We start from the raw sequence: 26,581 nt of genomic DNA, 5'->3' as shown, positions 1-26,581 counted from the left end.
TCAGATTGTCTTTCACTGTACTGAATTTACATGATTTTACTGTTTATATTTCAGTGTATAGCTGTGTAATTGTGACTCCACTCAGGTTTTTTTTCAGCTGTCTGTGATATTTGTTATGTTTAAATGTTTGAGTGTCTCTCCGTTTTGAACGTCTCAACTCCATGCAGCCACTCTTAATTGTCTTAACTGTTCTAGGCTGTACCCCCACACTCTGACACCAGTACCACTGGAGACGCATCGTGGCCCCCCAATCAGCACCCGATCCCCCTCCGGCATGGACAGCAGAAGCACAATGCAGGAGGTGGATATTTTGGCCTAAACCTGACATGTCCTAGTATCAGAAATCCTGTTAGCAAGAAATCCTGGACTCGCAAATTCAAAAACTGGGCGTGCAAACTGCGCCACTCCGCCAGCTTGTTCAAGAAGCCCAGAGTCCAGCAAGGTAGCGTCCTCTTAGGGAGCGAGCAAGCGCGAGAGAGAGAGAGAGAGAGAGAGAGAGAGAGAGAGAGAGAGAGAGCGAGAGAGAGAGAGAATGGGATGTTGGGGCATGGGCCTAAATCTAATATCTAGTACTAGTTTTAACATAGTAAAGTAACTTTCTTAACCATAAGGAACTGTTAATGTTAAAAGATGTTTATGTTTACAGCTAATAAATCCTGTTTTTGTATATTGTGACAATAGTCTCCATGTAATGTCAGTGTTGACATCACTACATACATTATTGTTTTTTGTTTTTTTTCTGAATTTCTTTTTGCTTAATTTAATTGTCTTGGCAATCTTTCTTTTTGCATGGGTTACTCACCCAGGGGCGAGATCAGTGGAAAGTAGAGGAGGGTGGAAGATTGGCACAGTATAGGAAGAGGTTGGCATCAGAAATCTGATGCCCATCCCAGTGCAGATGAGCTCTGGAGTAAAGCCCAGCTGTGCCTGTGCCCAGGACATATGCCTTCATATGACATCCCCCTTTTTTGCCAAGTCCACATGCACTGCCAGCAGCAACCATCTCACCTCCTCACCCCCACCTGCTGGCTCAGTGTAGACAGCACCATGCAACGCACGTCATAACACAGATAAGATAGATGCTAAATTGCTCAGCTGATATTATGTAATCAGTCATCGTTCAGAATATGTGTACGCTTTCTGTGTCAGCTCATACAGTATAGCATTGCTCCATGAGACTCTATGCTGTAGTTGTAGTAGATGCATTTATAAAGATTTCTTTTTAATTTGCATTATCTGTATGAAATATTCAGATTATGATGTAAATCATAATTTCTAGTAGTGCTGGGCGGTATGACCAAAAATTTGTATCACGGTATTTTTCAAGATTCTTGTGGTTTCATGGTATATGACAGGTATTTTTTTTAATTAAAAAGATTTATTTTTTTTAGGTTTATAGTGAATTATTCTACTGTCAGGAGTACATGCAATAGAAAACTTTAACATTACTTCCTTTTCAAAACAAAGTATTTAAAAATAGTTGTATAAAGACTATAAACTATATACTCAAAGTATCTAAGTATTCAAAGCGATATTTCTCAAATATTTACCGGTTGCTTCAGCTTTGCACCAGTATGGCTGTATATGAAAAATGTATATCATACAGGAAATAAAACTGGTATTCCAGTTAATCCGGTATAACGCCCAGCACTCATTTCTAGTATATATTGTGCACATCACCCGGGGCTTACAAGCTACTCTCAAGTTCTGTTGTACATGGGTAGGCTTTTCATATAGCTAAGCTTTATCACACTATATTCCAGCCATCTTGCATGTATTTGTGTTTATATATGTTATATGTGTAACAGTAGCTCAGAGCTTTTTTGCTAGAAGTGCACATGCATGAACATGCATGTTACGTTCTGCACAAGTGACTAATAATGGATCATTATCTGTAAGTAACACCTATATCAGGCTGCATATGTTTATGTTGGTCTAAAATTATGCAGTTATTATCCATGTACACACTTTGCTAATGTAGTAATCCCAAATATCAAACACACTGAACAATATCACTGTGGATCTGAGCCCAGATCGCAAATGTGATATTGGGCTTTGTTGTCTGGTATATGAGTGGGAATATGGTGAGCCAGTGAGAATGAGAGAGTGAATGTGTGGGTGGGTGGGGGTACACTGTTGTTAACATTCAACTGCCATTTCACAATATGTTTTTTGTTTATTTAATGACTTACTATAATTATGTTTTTATTGAAACAAGCATTTACCACCCCTTCCCACACACACATTACATATTTCTCTAAAGCATGTAATTTTTTTTACATTCACATAAACTTACACTTGTTTATTGTTTGTAATTCCAAAAATGACTGCCATAGAACCCAACATATGTTTACACATTTCATTGACCTGCATGCAAGCCATGTAAGTCACAAAGTTGATGATGTGTGACATTGGTGGGTGATTTTTAACACTGTGCCTTTGTGTTGTGTTCATGCCCTGTGTCTGTGTATCTGTGTGCGTCTATATGTGTCTCTGTCGTGTACATTTTTCTGTCCATTGCTTTTGTGTGTCCACTTCGTCATTTATGTGCTCTTTATACCCATGTCTCTGTGTTCCTGTCTCTGGGTCCTTGTCTGCCCTTTTTGTTTTTCATCCCTATTTCTTTATCAGATGGACGTTCCAGCAGTCAGACACTCAGAGAGGAGAAAGAGGCCCCACCACTAAATCCACCTCAGTCACGTAAAGGGCGATTTCAGGTAGGAGCAATTGTACTGATTTTATCTTTGCCACTCATTAGTCTGAACCTTTTATTGCAATTTGGACAAGCAGCTAATGTCTACCATGTCTGCTGCCATCAGGTGACTCCAGTGCCCCAGTCCTCTCCCCAGAAGGATGCGGCATCAGGCCATGGTAGCACTCACAGGAAAGTGGGACGCTTCTCTGTAACCCAGGCTGAGACTAAGAGAGAGGACAGGCACACTGACAGTTCCCCGGTGTCTCCCAATTTGGAGAGGGATAGAAGGAAATCTCGGGCAAAGGAGGGAGAGAAGGAAGAAAGTAAGAGGACCCCAGCAATGGCTCACCTGCCTCGAGGTCATGGGCACAGCCACTCACCCTTAGGGAGCAGTGATGATGATGATGAGAGTGAGCTGGAGGACGAAGACCTGAGAAAAGAACTACACAAGCTCAGGGAGAAGTAAGTCAGTTTGCTTATATAAAAAAATTTGTTTACCCAAAGATTTGCAGTTTAGAATTATTTAATTTTCATTTTCAGTTCATGATTTTACTGAGCTTCAGAATTCTCAACACCTTCTTCTTTCTTTCTTCTTTCTGTCTCTTGCTCTATAGGCACATCAAAGAGGTGGTATCCCTTCAGGCCCAGCAGAACAGAGAGCTGCAGGAACTGTACAGACAGCTCCGTTCCCTCAAAGACCAAAGGCAGAGTCTGCCTGCCTCCCTGTCCCGAACGCCTCCCCTTCCCACGGCACCTCCTGTCCTCTCTCCTCGTAGGCCCCGGCCAGCCAAAATCAAGCTCCGACCGCGGCCTCACTCTCACATGGATAACAACGGAGTTACGCACTCTGGTAAAGATTTGTATCAATTATTTCTCTCTTTCTCTTTTTTCTGTTGCTTGCCCTCTGTGTAACTGTTTCTTGTATCTCTTGTCTAGGAATTCAGCAGTCAAGTAGTTACTCAGGTGGTGAACAGAGTAGACTGCCCCTATACTGCAACCCAGAACACCACACTACACTGCCTGCTAAAAGAGGTACAGTTTCTCATCGACATATCAAAACAACACATGATTCAATGGCAATCAGTGGTATGATGCATCTCTTTTTTTTCCACAGATCACAGCCCTCTAAGAAAAAGCACATTCACAGATGAGCTGCACAAACTCGTTGATAATTGGACAAAGGAAACGGTGGGCCCCTCCCCGCCCAAGCCTTCACTGAATCAAATCAAACAGATTCAGCAGGTGCAGGAGTTGGGAGGCTGGAGCCAGCCGGCTGAGGTAGGCCCACACATTATAATATGCATCCATTTTAATACAATACAAAAAAAACCCCTTTAATATATGGTCAAACAGATTATTGATGTTTTATCATAAATGCTGTGAAGAGAAAGTTGATCAAAAGAAGAAAGACTGATTATCCTAATGAGGAGTAGCAAAATAGCTTTGAATGAAATGCAGAAGGATATTTTTTAAGACTGACATTTGTTTCAAGGAACCAACAATACCAAAGCATTATGTCTGTGCAATAATATTCCCCTAATGCTCATTACTATATTCCATACAGACGGCTCCACCAGGTTGGTTCCCAGTGGCACCACTGAACCCCCAGGCAACCCCCACCCCTGCCAGCTTGCCTGTGGCAGCCCCTTCCCATTACACAGGAGGAGGGAGCCTGTCCACCCTGCACTCTCCGGGACCACCACCACCACCACAAACGCACATGGCTCAAGTGCCACCGATGCAGCAAAGTTTACAACTCCATCAGTCTCTCCCTCTCCAGCAGATGACCTATCAACAGTCCCCACTCCGCCAACAGATACCGCAGCCCCGGATGCAAACTCCCATACAGTCTCAGTCACTACCACAGACACAACCTATCACCCAGCTGCCCCACTCACCACCTCAAAGCCAACCGCTGCTGCCTTCCCAAATGCCCACATCTCCGGTGTCTACGGCGGCGCCTCTGCTGCCTGGCAGTGGCGCCACTGCACCCACAGATAGCACTGCTGCTACTGGTGGAACATTTTGCTCCTGTTCCTCATCTTCTTCCACCTCTTCTTCTTCTTGTTCTACTGCTGCTCTACCTTCCAGTGCCAAAATTCACCCTACACCCCCCACCTCTACTCTTCCTCTGGGACAGAAATGAAACCATGGAGAAGTGTGAGTTCAATATGAAGGTGCAAGAGATGGAAATACTAAGTGGATCAGGACGTAACGCAGATCCATGTGGAGTGTTAGTTCTGTGTATGCATGAAGGAATTGTGACTGCAATGAATATATGGTATTCCATTGTACTTCTGAGTGAGATGAGGAGTGAATGTGAGAGATGATAGATCCTAGTATGTACAGACAGAGGGTAATATGGAACACAGCCGCTGGGGTTTATGAATCATGGTATGTTTGGGTGTTGAGATGTATAAATTCTTAAATGTATGATTGTGTGCGTTTATGAGTGTGCGTGTGAGTGTTTATGGATTATCCGAGTACATATCCCTTATGTCCTTTTACACAAATTAACGTTCATGTTTTTGTTTTTAAACCAACTCAGTTGGACCTGAACTCTCCCTTAGCAGAGACAAGAAGGACAAAATATTTGACAGTGTGTTGACATTTTTTGTTTAATTTGTCAATGCTTACAGTGAAAGGACTATCAATTTTAAAAGTGCAATTAGTAATGGTCATCTAAATTGATCAGCATGTATTGTATGAATTTGTCTGTAAGGCATAAAATATTTTTGTAGAAGCACATTGATGAAAACCAGACGCATAGAGAATCTTTTCATGATGGTTACTTGATCTTTTAAAAACTGTAGGCCTATAGCAAAAGGTGTTTCAATGGGCAATGAAAAAAAAATGAAACAACAGCATGTTAAGCAGAAGAGCACGGCAAAGTTATCTGGCTACCATCATTACCACAATGCGACCAAATACGCCGTTGCAGTATTTGTGCACGGGTACAGCATGTGCTTCAATTGTATTATTTTATGTTTAGCAGTTGTAACATAGAAACTGTCTAAATTACCATGAGTGATGTGATATAATAAATTCAGATTAATTCATAATACGATGGTAAATTGAAATACGCCATCTATGTTCAGTGGATACCTGGATACCCTCAGTTCAAGACTGCATGACCTTATGACTAACTTGACTTGCCTGAGTGCAAACTGCTTGCACTTGCTGTATATTCACAAATTTCACATTTACTATTTGCAGCCTACTGAGATAATTCATCAGTCATGAATAAATTTGTTTTCAGTATGATATGCTTTCACATTTGACATTTTTTGCTTTCAGTTTGAGCTCTGCATATCAAAGTATACCATGGTGTCATGCTGAGGAGGAATATGAAAAAGAAAAAAACTGCCAAGTTACTATAGACTGGGGAGACCATATGGGTTATTCCCATATTGCCTTTTAAAATTACTTCATTTTTGTGGGTGTGTGAGTGTATATTTTTTCTGTGTGACAAAGCTTTGTGATAGTCCCATGGTATATTGCATTATAAATTGCATCCTTGTTTGTTTCATTCAAAGCGGCCTCTCATATGTCACTGTACCCATCTGAAAATGTTTACTCTGACTATGTTTTGGGCTTGTTTCCTCAAGACAACAAAACAAGTGAGAGGTTAAAGCATATACCGGTTGTAATTTTAATGTCCAACACCCTTGTGAGATCCTCACTTGCCTGTTTGTCAACTTTGTTCGGCACTGGACTAATTCCTTATTTCAACTGTAAACTCTTTAGTCTTTCACAATAGGCTGTCAGTGTGAATGCATCTGTCAGAAGCTGAACTGTGGGCCATAATTGTGCTTTATGCATACTGCAAAAAAGGTTTACTCTAGTCAAAAATGCTCCATTCCTCTATTTCTAAACTCATTTAATTTGTAGATGCACAGTGTAATATATCAGCCGCTGATATATTACTGTACATTTTATTGGGTTATCAGTGCACTTAGCCATACACACATTTGACCTTCGATGGTCAGGCGTTCACTTTTTGGCATAATAAGTAGCCTGTAGTCAAACAGCATTTTTGTTTTATTAATAATAGAGAGATTGTGTGCCACTGAAAACAGGAGATTGTACCGGTTGTTAAAGACTGCTAAACGTGAGTCAAAGTGATTTAAAACATGAATTGTTAAGGAGGAATAGTTTGTGCTAAAGGTTACGGTTGTTCAGAAACCACAACTGCATAATCTAGAATATAACACTGATATTCTGTATTTGTTGCTTTTCAAGACAACCCACATTGTCACAGAGATGTAGTTCATTATTAGTGAAGGTGAGATACTGTGCTGTCATGTCTGATACTAACATGTTGATTGCAAGCTACAGCTTAATTATCATTATTCATGATGTGGAGCTGGCTTTGTCCTTGAAGTGTTACCAAAATGTTATCTCAAAGATAAAGATTATTTTTGTATTTGAAATGGGGTTGTACAAATTGTAAAATTGTGTTCTCATTATAAATCGGAGGTTATTTGAAACTAGAAAACACTGGTTTTCATCCCTGTTTACATGGAACTCCCCTGCCTTGATATACCTCTCTGAGTCCTGACAGGCCAGGGTCATTTAAGATTATATTCAGAGAATTTTTGGTAATTTTTGACACCTGATGTCAGTTTTTAACCATTACAACCTGGAAGATACATTACAGAATGACATATGCCTTCCTGCTGGGCTGCAGGTCAGATTTCATAAACTTTAAAATTAATGCAACAAAAATCTGGGGAGTCCCAAAATGGCATTAATGAGAACCAATGGTAAAAGGACATTTGGGCAGAGAAACCTCGAAAAATAAAGTATGTTGTTGCTGGTGATTTAGCCTCTGTAAATTGTAACTAATTCAACTGTTGATTTTATTTATGTTTTGTAACTAATCAAAATAAATGATGTTAAACATCAAGTTATGACATTGTGTGAATTTTTTTACATGCCATAATTTTGCTTGCCAAGCTACATTTCCTTAGACCAGTGCAAAGGCCCAGCAGAGTCATTTGGTTGTCACATTTATGTGCCACTTATATGTGATATAAAAGTAGTATACTTTACATTTTCTAAAACACAGCATACTTTCCACATTTTAATAAACTATATTCCTTTCAGTAAAGGTTTTTGCGTGAAAAGTGAAAATGAATTTGTTTAATATTTTAACCTTTAAATAGGGTATCCATCACAACGAACATAATGTCTGCTTTAACTTATAAGTCATGGCCCAGCAATCAAACTAACACAAAATGGCTCTAACAAATGCAATAAAAAGACGGATTGATTTACAAAGTCTGCACTACATTAGCACAGAATAGTATGCAATGATAATATTATTATTCAAATAAGTTGTTGAAATTTTCAATTTGATCCATTAAAAATATCAAACCAGCTGCAAGCGGATTCTTACGGAGCGTCTAAAAAAAGGATACTTTGCCCACAAGATAATTAACTTTCATTTTACTAACTTTAATTAGCTCCGTATATATTTATTTACTTATCTATATATTTACAAATAAGCCAAGTTTGCAGGCTATTTCTAATTGTTTGCGCAACTTTGTGGTAGCATAAACATTCCGCAACGTGTTTTTCCTGAATGCAACTCCACGTTTTGACTGTCCGCAACTTTATTGTCCTTTCAACGGCAGATAGCGACGAACAACGGTCTGACGTTACTGCCTTTGAAATGGCGTTGATGTAGTTCAATACGCCGTTATTTGTAGTTATTATGGTCGTTTAGGTCGCGTCAGATTTTTGTTTTCTGGTTCAGTGAATTTGCTGGGCCTGGCCTCTATATTTAGGCTTTACGGAGTTGATAAACAAAAATGTTGTAAAGCAAATTGGTAATATTTACGTTGCATAATAAGGCCGCAGCCACCCCCGGGTTTGCCTAGGGATTACAACGGCTTTTGAATGCATGGCCTGCCGCAGCGAGATGTCGGTAAGTTGCTAGCGTTAAATATCAATTTAGCTAACAAACGACGTTTCTTTGTTTGGTTGAAATGAACCAGCTGCATCGGATGCATATAGCAGCCCTCGCCACTTTAAACGCTAATTAACTGCACAAACTGTTTCCTTGCGCAAGTTAAAGTTAACATCTTCTGAAATGCTGAGGCTAGCTACATCGGTGGCTAGCACGGCTAACGTTAGCTTACATGCTAAACACGTTAGTGTTTTGATAGCAATACAACATTCACGGAGCATAGCGTGTTTACAAACAGCGAGCTAACGTTACGACCTACCAGTGAGCTACTGTTACCAACTAGTTAGAAGAAGAAAACTGATTTTTAATTTAAAGTCTGGGACGGCTTTAAGATAACTGTTGCCTCTCAAATTATGCAGCTATATTAAAGAATATGAAATTGTTTAATACTCTTTAGAACAAAGTAATGCTTCCGAAACGACTACTTTCGTTACCCAGCTAGTTGACTGAGCTGAGTCTCAAGTGCTCTCAGTACTCACAAATGAGATTGTAATGTAGTTGCATTAGTGTCATGTCTTACGGCAAGCTATTAACTTTTTTTTTTATCTCTTATATTTTTATCACAGGCTTCCGAGTGAATACCGGTGGACATGTGTATCACTAACAGGAACCTGGAAGTGGAGTGATAGACCTGCAGTTCAGTTCAACAATAACATCATCCTTACTACATAGTTAATACAACTTTTAGTTTATTAAGACATCTTGAAAGCTAGTTCTCACACACACACACACACACACACACACACACACACACACAATATGGCATCGGTGCCAGTGTACTGCTTGTGTCGCCTGCCATATGATGTGACACGCTTCATGATTGAGTGTGACATTTGTCAAGACTGGTTCCATGGAAGGTAGGTCATTGTCAGATTAAACACTGTGTTGTCTGCATTGAGATTCAATGTGTGATTTAAGATGTGGTTATATCTGTCTTAGTTGCATGATTTCTGTGTGTATACTCTGTATTTGACCCATCACATTTTGGCTACCTGTTCTTAGTTTGACAGTGTTTAATTCTCTGTCTGATACAATACATATGTTTTCTGTGTAGCTGTGTTGGAGTAGAGGAGGACAAAGCAGCTGAGATTGATCTGTATCACTGCCCCAACTGTCAGGTCACCCATGGGCCATCTGTCAGTAAGTTACCATTCCTTAATTATACCTTTCTTAACTTCTTATGATCCTATCTCTTTACTTTTACATAATAATACACTTGCTGATCTCATTCTCTGTCTCTCTTTTTCCTCAGTGCGCAAACGCCGGGGAGGCAATAAGCAGACAGATGGTGGTGCTGCTGGAGCAAGAGATCCAAGTCGCCCTGTTAAGACAGGAAGCCCACAGTTTGTTAGGGAGCTACGGAGCCGCACCTTCCCAAAGTAAGTCTCTCCTAATTGTCCTGCAAAGACCTGCAAAGTTTGTTCTTCACAAGTTTAAGTTTGATTTGCATTTAATGTATTGGTTGTAATGCACATCCCATATTGTTCCAACAACTAAAAGTTAGATATGAACATAAGGAACTTCACTTGATTGCATTATATTGTACTAAAACATACTGTAACATAATTGTAATGCATTCTGTTTTGAATATTTTTTCTCTGTGATTATAAACAAAACTTGTGCATGTGCCTGCCTGTGTTTCTATGACAGTGCGGATGAGGTCTTGCTAAAGCCGTCTGGGGCCCAGCTGACAGTCGAGTTCCTGGAAGAGCATTCATTCAGTGTTCCTGTCATGGTGCTGAGACGGGATGGCCTGGGCATGACCCTTCCTCCAGCATCGTTTGGTGTTAACGACGTGGAGCACTACATCGGTAAAGTTTTGATATATTTAGTACTAAATTTAATTACAGAAATCTGTACTGTTCTTAGAGCTTTTTAGGCTAATGTGTATTAGAGAAATTTACATTCGTGTTCTCTGTTGTGTTGGATGTGATAACAAAGCAGGGGTGTGACGGTACACAAAATTCTTGATTTTGGGGTCACAGCTTGGTCATTAGTTCTGTTCAATTCTTACTGTAACAGTTAATGCACTCAAATACTGGCATATTGTCAATGAGACAAACGTTAGTAATGCTCCATTGTAAGATTCTGCCTTTTTAATAATTCCTAGCAACATGTGCTTGTCTATACAGGGCACAACGTTCTGATTAAAATGCTCTCAAGCATCATATGCTTCAACCTGTATTTTCTGCAGCTGAGTATGGTCCCATGTCCGCAGCGATAAACACACTATAGCATTTACTTTGGCACGGTCCACATCTGTAGTGAGTGGTTGCCAGTCTGTTTTTGTCTCGTTCCACTAATTGTCACATGGTGTGATGTCGTAAATTACACATTTGAAGTATTTCAACAGACATACCTGACTGCAGTTGAACACACAGTGGGACACTAACTGCTGCTCAGTGATCATGATTAACCCAGCTAAGACAAAGTAGCATGATAGACAACAACTTGTGCTCTGCCAAAACTTTCTGGGTAAAACTCAAGCTCTAGAATTTCTGTTCCGCACATGTAAGCCGTAGACATAAATAGACTAGTGACAGTAATTGTTTGGGTCACAGGGCGTACTGAACCGAGGGAGTAACATACTGAATGTCCCGAATGGTTTGAGACTAATGTGCGTACCGTTACTCCCCTCTAAGTCATCCACACTTTTCTCAAACTTGTTCATTTTGTTCTCATTTCAGGTGCAGACAAAGAGATTGATGTGATTAATGTGTCTCGCCAGTGTGACCTAAAGATGCGGTTGGGAGACTTTGTTGAATACTACAACAGCCCCAATAGAGATAAAGTGCTCAATGTTATCAGCCTGGAGTTCTCTGAGACCAGGTACTTTACTGAGCAGTCAGTTGTTGTTACTGGAGTTTAATGTTACTTCTCTATCAAACAGTTAATCCAAAAGACTAAAGATATTGACTCTGACTTTGTTTAGGCTGTCAAACTTAGTGGAGACTCCGAAGATTGTGAGGAAACTGTCATGGGTGGAAAACCTCTGGCCTGAAGAGTCTGTGTTTGAACGCCCTAATGTGCAGAAGTACTGCCTAATGGGAGTGAAGGATAGCTACACAGACTTCCACATTGACTTTGGTGGCACCTCAGTATGGTACCATGTCCTGAGGGTGAGAGGAAAAATAAGCTTCATATTTGGGCAGTTTCAATTACACTCACCACAGAACATGAAGTAATTGAGGTTTGAGCTTGTTTCTCTGTGTCTATTCAGGGTGAGAAAATCTTCTACCTAATTTCACCCACACCAGCCAACCTGGCACTTTTTGAGCGGTGGAGTTCCTCATCTAACCAGAATGAGATGTTCTTTGGAGACCAGGTTGATATGTGTTACAAGTGTTCTGTCAAACAAGGAAACACCTTGTTCATACCGACAGGTAAGCTATAGGGTTTCTGTTTGTTTTGTTAGTTACAGGAAAAATGGTTTTAGACAAGTCTGAAACAAAAATTGGTTACACTTCTGCCATTTGTTCATCTTGCAGGGTGGATTCATGCTGTGCTGACTCCAGTGGACTGTTTGGCCTTTGGAGGAAACTTTTTGCATAGTCTCAACATTGACATGCAACTGCGGTTAGTTTACTCAGGACTGTTTTTATTGTAGCCCTTTTAACTGAAATGTGAAATAGAGAGACCAATACTAAAAGCAGAAAATCAACCAGGAAGAAAAACACCCGGGAGATCCTTCCTACTTTTGAGACCGCTAATTGCGTTTCTAGTGTTATTTCCCATTATCCCCTACGCATTATATGTAATTGGCTTCATCTTCATGACTCTTCATCCTTGTTTGAAACTCATGAATGGTTCTGTAGTTCCTCACTTTTAGTTCCTAGGGCTTTTAGTTCTTGTAGTTATAAGGTCAAAAATGGTTTCTGGTCACATCTTTACAGAGGTAATCTGCAAGTTTGTGGCAATAACCCTTAATGTCTTTTTCTGTGCTGTGTTATAATTTCCAGGGCATATGAAATAGAGAAGAGATTAAGCACAGCAGACCTGTTCCGATTTCCCAACTTTGAGACTGTGTGCTGGTATGTCGGAAAGCACCTTCTTGATACCTTCAGAGGTGAGGGAGTTCATTGAATGTCATAATATTTATGTTATGTCCTTATGCGAACTACTTGAGTGGACTGTGTTTACTGTTTGTCATTGTGATATTGTTAACCATGTGTAATTCTGTCTCACAGGTTTGAGAGAAAACCGCAGACACCCTGCCACTTACCTAGTTCATGGAGCCAAGGCCCTAAACAATGCTTTCCGCGGCTGGACCCGTAAAGAGGTTGGCTAAATCTTATTCAATTACTTTGTCTTTATCTTTTTGTATATCATTCTTTCCTTTCTTTGTTTCGTTACTTGGATTATTTCCATTCATAACCAGGTGTGACATTGTTGGCATGCACCAGACAGGATGCAAGGAGTAACAGCAAAATTGTTATTATTGTTCAAAATCATAACATGGAATCATTGACTCTGAGCAGTTGCCAGGAAGAGACTTTAGGAAGTTACTAGTCACGACAAAGAAATAATCTGGCATATAACCCCTAGTAAAACTGCAAATTGTCACTTCAGTTATGTAGTGATTAAACTATGAACTACTTTGTAGTTTGTGAGCTTTAGAGGTGCTAGTAGGGTTTTGTTACCATTTCTCAGAGTTGCGATAGCTGTTTCCCTGTTTCCAGTCTTTGTGCTAAGCTAAGCTAACCAGCTGCTGGCTATAGCTTCAACACATATGAGAGTGGTATTCATTTTCTTATTCACCTCTATGTGAGAAAGTGTATTTCTCAAACTTTTCCTTCACATTTTAAGTTTAAACAATATTATGCTGAAATAAAAATGCCTTATTTTAGATTCAACTTTGCAAAATAATTTGTGAGATAATTGATAGTTATCTCCATACACACAGGCTTTAGCAGAGCATGAAGTGGAAATTCCAGAAACCATCAATACTCAGACACTGGTGAAGGACCTGGCCAAGGAGATTCGTCTGGTTGAGGTAACTAGTAGAATCACTGGACGTTTGAGCATCTTTTCAGCAGTTTCATTTTTAAAATGTGTATATAAAAATATTACTATTACTTTTTTTCGCAGTTTTACTGACTACATAGTTCTCTTTCTTTTGATAGGACATCTTTCAGCAAAACATTGGCCGCACTGGACCTCAGTTTCCAGGTTCGCCACTCTCTAAAGCTCCCCTGACCACCTCTCAGAATTCAGGACGCCCCCCTGGAAAAAAGAAAGGACCCAAGCCCAAGGAGGTGACAGGGGGTCTTGGCCCCCCAGGAACCAAGAAGAAGGCCCAGAAGGGGCTACTTAAGGCTGAAGCAGGAGAGCTTGACCTCATTGAGATTCACACCAAACATACACTCAAAAAATTTCAACCTGGGAAGTCCAAAAACAAGAACAAGGTACGCTGTTTGCAGACATTTGTGATGACAGTGAAAATGCATTCTTTCTGAATGTTTCATCCTCATATCTGCTTGCAATTCTTATCTGTCTTTCCAGTTGGAGTTGCCTTTAGAGGAATTTGAAGGGAAGTTGAATAAAAGTAAACTGAAACTTGTGCTGACAAATGGAAAAATCCAAGGGTAAGTATTGCAGCTATTTGTTCTTATTTCTTTTGTTATCTAATGGCCATACCAAAGGTTTGGGTTCTTTCTAACTTGCTGGTTCTCTGTCTTTAGTAAGAAGGACGGCAGCAGTAATGGTGGAGGAAGTGCTGGAAAATACAAGCATCTTGCCATGGAGGGATCCAGCCTGTCTGATTTGGAGTCTGAGGATGAGCTGCAGATTGATGAAACCCCTCCTCCACGACGCAAGCCTGCAGGACCTGGCAAGAAAAAGAAACTAAGCGGTGAGGATTTGACTTTAAACAGGAGCATTATAAATATAGTTGCTCTTGTTATGGAAAACGTCTTTAATTCTAGGACCCTGCCAGTGGAGTCTATGAGGGATTAGTATAGCTGTATAACTTTTGGTTAAATGTATTCCCTATTATAGATTAGTAGTATAGTTTTAAAGCCGTCTTGCTGCTATGACCTAACTGTGTTAAAATGTGCCATCAGGTCTTCCCAGGAAGCTGCCCAGAGCCAAACCCTGCTCTGATCCAAATCGCATCAGGGAGCCAGGAGAAGTAGACTTTGACATTGAGGTGAGATTATTATGGATACAACAATTTGGTTTTCTGGAGCTAATTCTGAATGCCATCTTTAAGCTATAGAAGTCAGTATAAGTCAGTAATTCAGTCCCAAAGATGGAAAAAAATAATTTACTTTACACATGCCATTGCAGGATTTAGCTGTAGAAATTACAGACTACAACACTACATCATGGTTTTGAGTTTAGCTTTGTTATGCTTTTCATATCAAACATACCAGGTTCTTCTGCCAAGTTTGGCACTGAGCTGGTCACAGCTCATCAGTAATGTTTTTTATATTGTAGTTCCTCTTAAATCCCTCTGCTGAATCAGATTACATTGACTGCTTTATCAAGCTAATTTTCCCAAAGTGATACCATGAGCATGAACAACCAGGCAGTGATGAGATTGCAAGTTTAAATTATGTTTTTTTTGTCATAGCAAGACTATCTAACAGTAAGTTATGTTATTGTGTGACAACTGCTTAACCCCTTTAAGCAGTTACACAGACAGTGCTCTGTCCAGTGGAATTCACTGGGTGTAAATTGTAACTAAAGACAAGACTGGCTAAAAAAACATCAGTAAAATAGTATACGGTAGAAATGTAACAGGAATTGTAGGGGATATACACTTAACTTTTCCCCTATCAGTTTGTTTACTGTGACTTGTCATGAATTATCCAAGAAAGGCTTTAGTATTACAATAACATACTTGTGCATGTGGCTTCAGGAGGATTACACCACAGATGAAGAGGCACTAGCCGCCCACGGTGTGAAGGGTGGTGCTGGGGGAATTCTGGACTTATTGAAGGCCAGCAAGCAAGTGGCTGGCTTGGACTCTGCAACACTCAGGTTAGATCTTGATCACTCAAATTCATGAAGTCTGTGATGGTATTTTAGAATAAATGTATTTAAAGGGGTACATTTTCTGAGTTTTATGATGTTTGAAGTTATGTATTTGAAACACACTTCTGATGTTTGGATACCGGTAACTAGAGCAATAGTTTAGAAATAAATATGAGAATAAATGTCTCACTGTGTCGTTGCAATAACCTTTTGAAACTTGCATAGTTCACATATTTGCAATGGCTCTGACACTACGCTACGTTTAGGAGGTTATTTTTGAGATAATGACTGATTGCTCAACTCTGTTCTTCTCTCAGTGAGGAAGCCCCAGCCTCTCCCAGTACCCGTGACGCCATTCAGGGTATGCTGTCCATGGCCAACCCTCCTTCCTCGTCTTCCTCATCTTCCTCGTCTTCATCACCCTTATCCATTTCTGGAGGCCTGACAGAGGGATTAGGGAAGGTCAAGGAAAAGGGTGGCAGGGCTGTATGGGTCACTGGAGGGGTCAAAAAGACAGGAAGTCCTGAGAAGAAACCTGTCATCCAGCGGCCTGGAAAACGGCCAATTAAACGGCCAGCCCGTCACCTTAGTGATGAGGATAGTCCAGATGAGCAAGAGACTCTAGGAACCTGTTTTAAAGATTCAGACTATGGTGAGCATTGACTCACTCATTGATTTACATATGCTGCTATTCAACAGTGCTGTTCAAAGCACTAAAGTTTATAGCATTTATTTATCAAGCCATATTTAATGAAGGTAATCATTTTTGTGTTTTAAGTTTACCCGTCCTTGGAGTCTGATGAGGAGGACCATGCTAACAAGGCTAAGATGAAGAGGAAGAAAAACTGGGATGACACACCTTGGAGCCCCAAAGGTACCCAGCTTAAGCATAGCAGCAGGATCACGTTTGCTTTTTTCTTTCTGATGGTTGATGTCTTAATCATATCTTTTCATTTATAGCCAGGGTAATGCCCACCCTTCCCAAACAAGATCGACCAGCCAGAGAAGGAGCTAGAGTTGCATCTGTAGAAACTGGACTTGCAGCAGCTGCTGCCAAGCTGGCACAACAAGTGAGTTGGGAAACAAAGGCTATTGGTCTTTGAAGTACAGTATGTGCCCAGTGAATAATGTTGAAGAATATTCCAGTCAAAGATAATGTCTTTTTTTTTTTTTTGGGTTATGATTCAGGAGCAACAAAAGCCTGCTAAAAGGAAGTACACCAAAAAGCAGCGTCCTCCTGCTCCTGTAGTCACTCCACCCCCTGTTCAGACTGAGCCAGCCCCACCCTCACCACCACCCGCTCCAGAGTCTGCGGCAGACTTCAGCCCAGACAGGAGGATGGATTACTACTCTGCTAGTCTGTTGGACCATGAATACACAGCAGGACCAGGGCCTTTTGGCCCAGGAGGCCCTAGAGGCAGCGGAGCCATGGCCCCTGGTGTATTCCTCACATCACGCCGACCTTCACTTTCTCCGCAGAACAGCAGCTCTCACTCTGGTGCATCCCCTGCAGGTTTAGCCAGCCAAGGCACAACAGGAGTTGGTCAAGGTAAGCATAAACCTGAAGCACTGACAGTATAGTTTCATATCTCTATAGACATATTTTCTCATGTACTTTCCCCTTTCACTTTAATTTAGGGAAACGCCCAAAGAAAGGACTTGCAACAGCAAAACAGAGACTTGGAAAAATTCTGAAAATTCATCGTAACGGCAAACTTCTCTTGTGAGAAATTTTGGAAATGTGGCTGAAGACTTTTAAGTGGGAATGAAGAAAATGGCTTTCGTGAAAGTAGGTCTGAAGGAAATAGAGACAGTGATCTATATTTTGTACTCTACATGAATTTGTTTACTTTTTTCACCTGTTATTGAACCTCACTATATCTTGTCCTATACAAATTATTCTGCCCAGCTGATTATCATCCTGTTTTGGCACTCCACCTATCCATATCTGCATAAAGGTATTTTGAGAGGCACATCTGACTTTGAACAGTAAAGTGCTAGATGCACACTTAATGTAGTAAATATCTCTAAATGATCACATACTATTTGACATTGGCAATGGGAAATTGTGACAAAATGGACATTGGTTTAACTAGCTTGACCAACCAGCAAAATAAACGTCAACCTAATGGTTTCTTTTGTTTAGGCTAATTTTATAGGCTCTATTTATGCAAAGACACTCTACTGTCATCATAAATCTTTAAAAGGGAAAGACAAACCACATTTTCTAGTCAGGTAGAATGTAATATCTGTATATCACTCACAGTCCCACAAACACACAATCATGCTGTTGTAGTGTTGTATTTAGCTGTCATTTTACCTCATAAAACATGTTCTTGAGTGATATGATGATTACAGGACACCAATCTTTACACACAAACAGTTTTGCAAAAATCAAGTGCACCCTCATGGTCAGCTCCCAGTATGCCACATGTATTTATTCTTTTAGAGGAATTTGTCTATGATTTTTGTGCAACAAATTTTCTTTCATATACTGTAGGTCTACACATGAAATAGAAAGCACTTAACTGATGCCAAGAGTAACATCATACTATTCTATTTATTCTGATCATATTTATTTAACAAGGTGGCATTTTGCCATCTCGTAGCCTGTTATAACCTAGAATGTGTTCCCCACCTCATCTTCTTCGTCCCTACTTTAATTATTTTCAACCACTCAATACCTGTACAAAAATGTTATCCATTGCTTAAGTAGACTTTTTACAGTTTAAGTTGCCATTGTAAATAGTTGTAATATTTGTAATTTATATAGCTAAATTGGAAGAGCAGAAAAATATTATAAGATGGGTTGAGACTAGTTTCCTGCAATTTGGCATAATTTGTGCCCCAAGTGTTGGTAGCATTCTTGGGCCAGATCTGAAAAATGTGCTTTCTCTCCACAGAATGTACTAGTGATAAAATGTTGGCAGAAATTTTGATTTAATTGTGTGAAACCATGTGAAGGTGCAGGATGAAATGATATGTAAATATATGTTGTAATTTAAGTTCTTTTATAGTTCAAAAACTTTGAAATCTTTCTTAACATAACTTGTACATGATACATTGCTGTATTTGGAAAATATCTGAAATAGTTCATTTTTTATATTTGTACGCAGTAACTGTCATGCTTAGTTCGTCATGTTGTCTTGTCAGTATAATAGTGGATTTGTTCTGGAAGAAAAATGCCCTTGTTTTATTTCATCCACTTAGTTTTATATTAATTAATGTTGATATCCACTCTTGTGTTGGTGTGTACTGTGTGTTTTAAACATGATGTGTTTAAATACGACCTGGAACAGATAAAATATACCTTGGGCAAAATTTCTTTTTTCATTGAATTTATTTTAGGATCACGAAAAGTGAGATTTGTGTGCCAGATGAATGGTTTTCTGTTTACTATGTTTCAGTCTAGTGGAGGGCTCAGTTTTCATTGCAGTCAGGTTGAATTTAGCTCATTTTGTGTACTGAAAGTCGTCATTGAGATACAACAAGTAATATTGTGTTCTATTAAACACATGTACTCTCATTGATTTCTTACAATGAAAGTACAATTTAATAATGTTAATAAGCCACATTAGATATACATTTGAATGACTACAGTTATTCTCAGGGTTTTTGGTTTTTTTGTACGATTATTTTTATATCTAAACATTATTTCTGTTGCTAAATACAACTCCCCCCCCCCCGTCCAAACGGGTTACATGCATGTTATTAAAAATGTTCGGTCTCTTATTTCCTAATTGTCAGTGAATTTTTAATACACTTTCATATTAAACTGAATTAAAAATATTTTTCATAAAGCCTGGAGAACTCTGCTGTGCTTTTAATGTGCACATCTAATCACAATGTGGGGACTGGAATTACCAGTTAATCGGCGCTGTGCCCTCTTCCAGACGAAAACGCACTGGCGTCGTCTCTCTACAACAATTACAAGGGAGTGCCCTGGGTGAACGCAGCAGCAGGTATTCTCGCGAGATCTCAACTACCCTACCACTCGCTAGTGCAAGATGGAGAAGCAAATGTAACACGCATTCGAGGTAAGCAGAAAGACTATTCCACAGTATTGACATGGGTTTTAGCTAACTTGTGGCGTACATTTCTCTTCCTTAACGACCACCGTCGAGGATTCGCACCCATCGCTGGGATCCGAGAGCACAAAACTAGTGTCTTTTTAAGGGTAAAGTACGGATCATATGCTGTGTAAACCGCCATTTTTAATTTAGCCATGATCCCACTGATAGAGCATTGTGCGGAGCTCTCCCTGCTAGCTAGTTAGCTCGCGCGAAACCCGCAAACATACACGCCGCACACATACAGACACTCATGTTCACTGTGTGCGGGTCTGTGCGCGTCTGTGCTGCTAGCTACAAGTCAAAGCAGTGTCCTCCTTCAATGGCTACTCACTTTCCGGAATGATGATACAAAAAATAAATAAAAAAAGAAAACCCGGTGAGAGTTAAAATGTGTGTCAGGTTGCAGATTGGACTGTTCGTAATCTGCTAACGTTAGCCTAAACTGCTAGTGGACCTAGCTAACGTCACCTAACGAGCTGTTAACTTCGCTCACGTTAACGCCACCGACGAGTTAACCTCAACTGCGTAACGGTAGTGAGCTACCTCAACAATGTCGGGAAATGTGAGCAGATTTTACCCTATTAGCGGTATAACTAACTAACTTGGCTAACTTGTAAGTGATAAACGAGGTGGGGAGTGTATTAATGTTACTCAAACCAAGACACCTTCCACGGCCATTACTGCACTTTCTGATGCAGATGACCTGACCTCAGTTTACAACGTCAGTAGCTAATATTAACGTTAATGCTGCGTTGTTGTTTGTGGGTGTAATTATCCTGGGAGGTGTTGGAAATTGAATTCGTTGTTAAGGGGAGCATCACACTGTCAAATAGGCTTATTACCACTCACGTCTTTGTAAGCAAGGAGTGACACCCCTTAGTGAAAACATCTCAAAACTGTGTTAATGTAAACTTAGTAAAGGGAAGCTGTGGTGCCTTTCAGCAGCATCCCATTTGGACCTTGTCATCCTCTCAATCAGTGACCATAGTGATGACATGACTAACAGGGAGGAGTGGACTTGCAAAGAGTGCTACATACTGTGTTGATTTATTCTGTAACAAAACAACAACAGCTGAGTTTATTAATTCATGCCAGTCCTTAGATGGTACATTTGATCTGCATCCGTATCGGACACCATGAGCTAACGTTGAAGCACAGGCAGCTGAATAACAAATTGTATATGATCTGACTCGTAGTGATTTTGATTACTGTAATTGTAATACCAGACGATTTAGTGATAGTAATGGTCTAAAATTCAGAGCGTATTTTGTATGAAAGGAAGCACTGCTGACATTTGTGGATTATTCATAATGAGACATTTACCATCAGTTTGAATGACATGGCATGTATTGGCAAAGTGAAAGCAAGTCTGAGGTGAGCAGCCGAGTTGCATGGCAGATTGATTGGTTGAACTTCTTATTAGAGAATTTCAATTCTGGAGTGTTGAGTTTGAGTCCATGCTGCTAATAAGAATTGATAACCCATGTTTTTTAAAGATGGACATACATGATTAAAAACAAGATGTCAAAGAAGTCAGTTTGTTCTTATTCTTGAATAATGTTTTAGAATATTACATGGTGACCAAAGGACTGGATAAATTGTTAAAGACATTCTTGAGATGTGTAATATTCAGTGTAAAAGAGCAGAGAGACATGTATAGACACAAAAAAAGAAACCGAAGCTATAAAGATAGAGGTGGGATTTGAAAGTGTCAATGACAGAGAACGTGTTTTGCTGATGATCAAGCTACTTGAGTTTTCTTATTCTGTCGTATCTGATTTGATTGTTTATGTGTTTTCAGATAGTTAAAAGAAACTGCAAAGCAAGCCAAGGATGAGAATGGTGGAGCTATTGAACCAAAGCAGTTTCTGGTATGTACTGCTAAACTATTTAGTACAAGATGAAAACTGTCGTGGTGAAATGTATGAATACAAAAGTGATAGTCATATATGATAAGGAATGCTATACACTAATATTTGCTTCCAAGCCTATACCATCCTACAAAGTAATTTAACCATGAGTTAATGTCATGAACCACACATAATAAACAATAACAAGAAGCAATTGTCTGCCTTTTTTCCACACAGGAATTGTCAGATAGTTTGGGCATTGAAATTAGGTAAATCTGAATTATTCTGTTCAGTAACATAAACGAGCTTAAGTTCTTCACATTCCTTAATAAAAATTAGAGGTTATATTCAGCTTCTTGGGTGACCATTTTACCCTAAACTATGTATAGTTATTTTACTCTTCTCAGTGGTCTTATCTATCCATCCAGATGATGTTTGTGTGATTTACTGTAATTGGCATTCATCAGCTCTTGTTTGCCTCAGTACAATGGAGCTCAGTGACACATGGTTTGTTGTGCTCATAGCACCAAAATTACTTAAAAAAAAATAAAAAAGAAAGTCACCCACTCTTAGAGGCTCACCTCGATATCTGAGAGTAAGGAAGAAAAGAGTAAACATATTTACATCTGTGAATGTATTAGTGATTTTTAGTATTATTTTTCATTGATTGATGATTCAGTCTTAGATAAAAATTGTGTATTTGACATGGTTACCATATCCCTTTGGATATTAATGGGAGAGCAGCTTGCTTGACATTCTCCAACTTTCAATACCCCAAAGTGTGAATACAGTTTTTTAGAGGCTTCAGTTAATCACATATGTTATACTGCAAGTGTCTCGAAAGTGTCTCAGTTTTGATGGAATCTACACATATAATTGAGTCTTTCAGGGTACTACTTATTTAATTTGTTCCACAATCATAATGTTTACTAATGTTAACATGAGTACTTATAATATAAAAATAATGCAACTGTACTTCTTCTGAACCTCTGTATTTCAGTGAGTGATATAGTCACCAAATAAAAATGCTTAAAAATATCAACATATAAACTACCAGAACATCTGAAAGAAGTCAGTGGGGTAGGTAATATTAGTCTAGTACGTTAATGTGGCTAACCAATTAAAACAAGAGCCAATATAATGAACTAAGGATATACACAAATTAAAAGTTAATTAGTGCCATAATAAGTGAGCTTTAATCAGATGGAATAAAATCTAGGAAGCTGAATGCCTCTTTGTTTCATTGTTAAATGTGCTCTTTAAAATGTTTGCATTTTTCTTTTTATGCATGTATCAAATACTGCAGCTGTGTGTCTACTCGTCGTTTCAATACTGGAAGTATTTTTGGTTCCCTGCTTACGATCAGTTGCATGTGTATTACTTGTGATGCATATATAAGTTAATTACCCATGGTGTGACACATGTGCATTTCGTTGAAAATATTTTTAAGGGGTTATGTAGTCATATGCATTAGTATTTTTAGACGTTTTGTTGCGGGTGTTGTCAGTTGGAGACCTGTGTTGATGTTGAATGTTAATCACCACATAAAATGTGAGGTGATGCGTCCCACAAAGGGGGCAATTGCCCTATATTAACATGCACTGCATCGATAAACAGTGGCTACTCGTTCCCTGCCGAAACGTTATTCACTTTTTGCACACTACCCAGAGTCATGATGACTGTGCCAACAGCTAGTGCCTGTGTGCTATGGAAACAGGCGCGGATACTCTGAAAAAAAATAATACAACGAACGGACGAACACAGCCCTCTACCGAGCCGGTAGCCTGTGGTCAATTTACCAGTAGGAAAACTGAAAACTAAACTCGCAGTGTCACGTTAGAGTCGTCCGACAATGATTCAGCGAGTTATTATGCGTTTCTGCTCGCTACTCAACCAACGGCAGCTAGCTTGCTAGCTGGCGCGTGCTACGACAGTGTAGCTGTGGAACCAGGGTAAGAGCCTTTACAAAGTAACGTTACCTGGTTCCAGGTATTTCACACACACACACACAGACACACACACACACACAGACAGACAGACACACACACAGACCCGTATTATTGTCGCTGGTCACCGAGTGGTGTTTTATAGTTTCGCTTTTACTTGGTGTTGGAGGAGTGAGGAGTGCGGGCTTCTTTTGCGGCCTGCTTAGCCCCGACCTAAATTAGTCAGGAGTCAGGTCAGGACAGCATGGTGGATGTGTGAGATCTGGATTGACAGCTGTGGCACAAATGGCTACAACGGTTAGATTTTTGGTTCGCTACATTCCAGATGTTTTCCGTTGATGACACGCACGGCTTGCGTGAGACTTGGCTGACTTTGATCAGATCTGGCGGTGGTCGGATGCTTTGAAGTATTTTATGAGAAGATCGCTTGCTAACGTTACCGGTAGCTCACTGTTAGCTGCTCAGTGGCTAACATCAACTCCGTAGCAAACGTTAACGATTGATTTCTTTCGTACGTTAAGCTTCCCAACGTATCTTGTTTTGTCAGACGCGTTGTTTGCCAATCACCAAGCAAACCAGTTTCGTTTCTGAGCAGTAACTGTAGTCTGATGTTCGTATAGTGTCTTGTTAACATCAGGTAAATAACGTTAGGCTGTTAGCAAGCTTGACGTTAGCTTGTTAGCTAGGTAGCTACAACTTTAACCTGTCACCGTCAAGTCATTTGGGTTGATGATGAGCAATCATACAGCGAGGTGACGACCTGTTTTATTGGGATATCGTTTGAATCCCAAGTACGTGAATCGATAGATGTGTGTTTTAGGTCTGTAAATAAGGCCCAGTCTGATTTAATTAACTTTGTGTCGTATGTTGCTAGCTAGCCACTAGCTAATGCTCTACCTCGGTCTGCTTTGTGATGATCAGACCTCGCTAGATAACCTAAACAAATGTAGTTTCGTTATCACCTTTCAACCTAGGATTGTGGTTAGTCATTTGATAGCTACAACATCGTTTTAAAGGAAGATATTCATATCCACTGCCCTTTCTTATTAGTTGAGGGCCTTGTCAAAATTCAAGATTGATAGTTGGCTGTATTTCGGTATTTTACTTACAGTGGATCATGTGCGTATTTATTAATACATATATGAAATTCAGGATGCACTGTTAATCATGCTGTTGTGTTTTACCTAGTCTTTTTGTAAAACATCCTTGCTTGAGATTGATGCATCTTATGTATACATTTTTTTAAATTCAGGTTGTATTTTTGCATGTGCGACACGGTTGCAAGTTTGATTTTTGCCATTATTTTACAGGTAACTTGACTGGAACATGCTGTTAAGTGGGTATTGCCAAATTATTTTCTGTAAGTACATTTCAAGCTGTGTAAAAGTCCAGTTATTCGTTCTGTATCTGAATGTCTTGTTAGTTATAGAGTATTTTTTTTTATTTATTGTAAATCTAAGTAGTTCTGTATCATAACACATTAAATCTCAGCATCATGTGTTGCTTTCTGATGGACATGAACATTTCTTGACAGGAGCGACAAATAGAGATTATCGACAATGAAGGTCGACAGAAGCAAGTTAAAGAAAACTCCTACGGAAGCTGTGAGTATGCGTAATACTTGCTTTGTGGTCATTCATAGCAGCCCTAAAGCCTAATTTCCATACAGTGGAGTTGGCTGAGCTTTGATATGACCAAATGTGATAGGAGTCTGTAATAGGGGGAACACCACGGCCCAAGTGATTTTCTGTATAATAGGTGCTTAGTTTGATGTGTTGAGATTTGCGTAAACAGCAATAGACGCCTGTCACTTGCACCTCATTTATATAACCAGCTGACCAAAAGATCACTGGAAACAAGGACTAGGCAATCAGCTGCTAAACTTGGTGACAATAGGGCTGTACTTCACAATAAACATCATAGCAGTGGTAAGCATTTAAGCAGCAGCCAGACATTTTTGGTTTGCATAGCAGTAACACAGCAATTACACCTCTAAGATCACATTAAAGGAGAGCCAATCTCAAAACTGGCTTCGATCTTTTAAGCTGCCAGAGTGCATCGTCAGAACTGCTGGTTGGATGCTAGACTATGATGAGCCAATCTTTTAGTGCAGTGGTACTTCTCAATTTAGGGCGGGGATGGTCATAATTTGGCCTGAGCAGGACACAAATGATTCAGAGAAGAAAGGCAAATGTTAACACTCAGCATGTCACAGCAAAACTAAAGCAGGTTATGCTGTGCTATACTGTTTTAGTAGATCAGAGGCATAGGTAGTCTGTGCGCTCTGCTTGACTAACTATTTTGTGTACCATCTGAACCAACAGCCTGCCGACTGCAGGATACTTATAGAGAAGCTCAAGGCATGCAGTGATGAGCAACTGCTGGTTGAACTGCAGCACATCAAGACCTGGAATATTGGCAAGGTAAGTCCCAAACAAAAGACTATGGTCTTTTCTTGCGGGTCAAGGATTGGCCGGACTATTGTGGATGTAACAGGTGTATTCCAGGAGTTTGAAAGGGATTAATCTTAGACTGTGTCTACGCTAAACCCTCTAATTTGTAAAATGCTGCTTTCATGAAAACATTTGTCCACACTAGCGTTTCCAGATTGTTGTTGTAGAGATCTTTATCCACAGTGAAGCACCTGAACAATAAAAAATGCTAAATCTATCCTTCGTCCTCTTTTCAGTTGGCAAACAACAAAAGTGTGCATTCAGCCAGCATATGGTAAAGGTTGGGACAGACGTAGCCTGACTGACAAAATCGTTATGTTATTGTCACAACGTTGTCTGACAAAATCAGGTTATTAGGTTAAACACAGGTGAATGGAATGAGTATCACTTAAAATGAGTGATCACAAAGAAAGTTGGAGACTGAAAGTTTTCTTCTTACATAACAACTTAAAATGGCTAAGTGTGAGGAGGAAAGCGAGAGATGTAGCTGATTTGCTGAGTGTGAGCTCCTTTAACCTTTTGTTTATTTCCTTCATGCCCTATGCAGCCAAATTAACAATATAGTTAATCTCATTTACCTGTTTTGTGGATGACCTTCTGGACTGCTTGCTC

At 39.7% G+C, this 26,581-nt stretch overlaps 3 protein-coding genes across 25 annotated transcripts in view; all 3 read left to right on the top strand.

Moving 5' to 3' along the window:
* The window catches only part of si:dkey-151g10.3 (serine/threonine-protein kinase WNK3), a 36,833-nt gene extending 29,229 nt beyond the window's left edge, over positions 1-7,604 (top strand). For 8 of the 12 annotated variants that reach the window (XM_051425546.1, XM_051425548.1, XM_051425545.1 and 5 more), the window contains 7 exons: positions 196-442; positions 2,632-2,717; positions 2,820-3,157; positions 3,310-3,545; positions 3,632-3,727; positions 3,810-3,973; positions 4,260-7,604. In XM_051425546.1, the coding sequence (XP_051281506.1) occupies positions 196-442; positions 2,632-2,717; positions 2,820-3,157; positions 3,310-3,545; positions 3,632-3,727; positions 3,810-3,973; positions 4,260-4,841 (1,749 nt within the window). In that variant the 3' untranslated portion in view covers positions 4,842-7,604. Of the gene's footprint in view, positions 1-195; positions 443-806; positions 2,718-2,819; positions 3,158-3,309; positions 3,546-3,631; positions 3,728-3,809; positions 3,974-4,259 lie in introns of those variants that run through there. The other 4 variants (XM_051425547.1, XR_007887706.1, XR_007887705.1 and 1 more) reach the window with 4 other exon arrangements.
* A 729-nt stretch (positions 7,605-8,333) lies between these two features.
* On the top strand, positions 8,334-19,379 carry phf8 (PHD finger protein 8). Its single transcript, XM_051425554.1, has 22 exons — positions 8,334-8,627; positions 9,236-9,526; positions 9,724-9,809; positions 9,922-10,048; positions 10,320-10,480; positions 11,357-11,498; positions 11,602-11,788; positions 11,890-12,052; positions 12,158-12,245; positions 12,629-12,735; positions 12,857-12,948; positions 13,573-13,662; positions 13,793-14,074; positions 14,172-14,254; positions 14,351-14,520; positions 14,732-14,817; positions 15,532-15,653; positions 15,965-16,299; positions 16,426-16,521; positions 16,608-16,717; positions 16,836-17,196; positions 17,286-19,379. Exons 2-22 carry the CDS (start codon positions 9,429-9,431, stop codon positions 17,372-17,374), a joined length of 3,075 nt encoding a protein of 1,024 aa, XP_051281514.1. The 5' UTR covers positions 8,334-8,627; positions 9,236-9,428; the 3' UTR covers positions 17,375-19,379.
* Positions 19,380-19,593: 214 nt separating this feature from the next.
* The window catches only part of huwe1 (HECT, UBA and WWE domain containing E3 ubiquitin protein ligase 1), a 39,128-nt gene continuing 32,140 nt past the window's right edge, over positions 19,594-26,581 (top strand). For 10 of the 12 annotated variants that reach the window (XM_051425541.1, XM_051425537.1, XM_051425536.1 and 7 more), the window contains exons 1-5: positions 19,594-19,684; positions 21,522-21,591; positions 24,827-24,876; positions 25,051-25,120; positions 25,841-25,939. In XM_051425541.1, coding sequence (XP_051281501.1) covers positions 25,076-25,120; positions 25,841-25,939 — 144 coding nt within the window. In that variant the 5' untranslated portion in view covers positions 19,594-19,684; positions 21,522-21,591; positions 24,827-24,876; positions 25,051-25,075. Of the gene's footprint in view, positions 19,685-21,521; positions 21,592-23,263; positions 23,523-23,791; positions 23,814-24,826; positions 24,877-25,050; positions 25,121-25,840; positions 25,940-26,581 lie in introns of those variants that run through there. The other 2 variants (XM_051425531.1, XM_051425532.1) reach the window with 2 other exon arrangements.

Source organism: Dicentrarchus labrax, unplaced genomic scaffold (genome assembly GCF_905237075.1).
Source record: "Dicentrarchus labrax unplaced genomic scaffold, dlabrax2021, whole genome shotgun sequence".
Taxonomy (NCBI): Eukaryota; Metazoa; Chordata; class Actinopteri; family Moronidae; genus Dicentrarchus; species Dicentrarchus labrax.
Note: the sequence above shows the minus strand (reverse complement) of the source record. Positions and strands in the feature narration are given on the sequence as shown.

Bases quoted from the DNA above. Each gene is read 5' to 3' on its own strand.
- phf8 (XM_051425554.1), top strand. From the start codon at position 9,429: ATGGCATCGGTGCCAGTGTACTGCTTGTGTCGCCTGCCATATGATGTG. The intron at 10,049-10,319 runs GTAAGTCTCTCC...TTTCTATGACAG, and splicing joins CGGAGCCGCACCTTCCCAAA to TGCGGATGAGGTCTTGCTAA. The intron at 14,521-14,731 runs GTGAGGATTTGA...ATGTGCCATCAG, and splicing joins CAAGAAAAAGAAACTAAGCG to GTCTTCCCAGGAAGCTGCCC.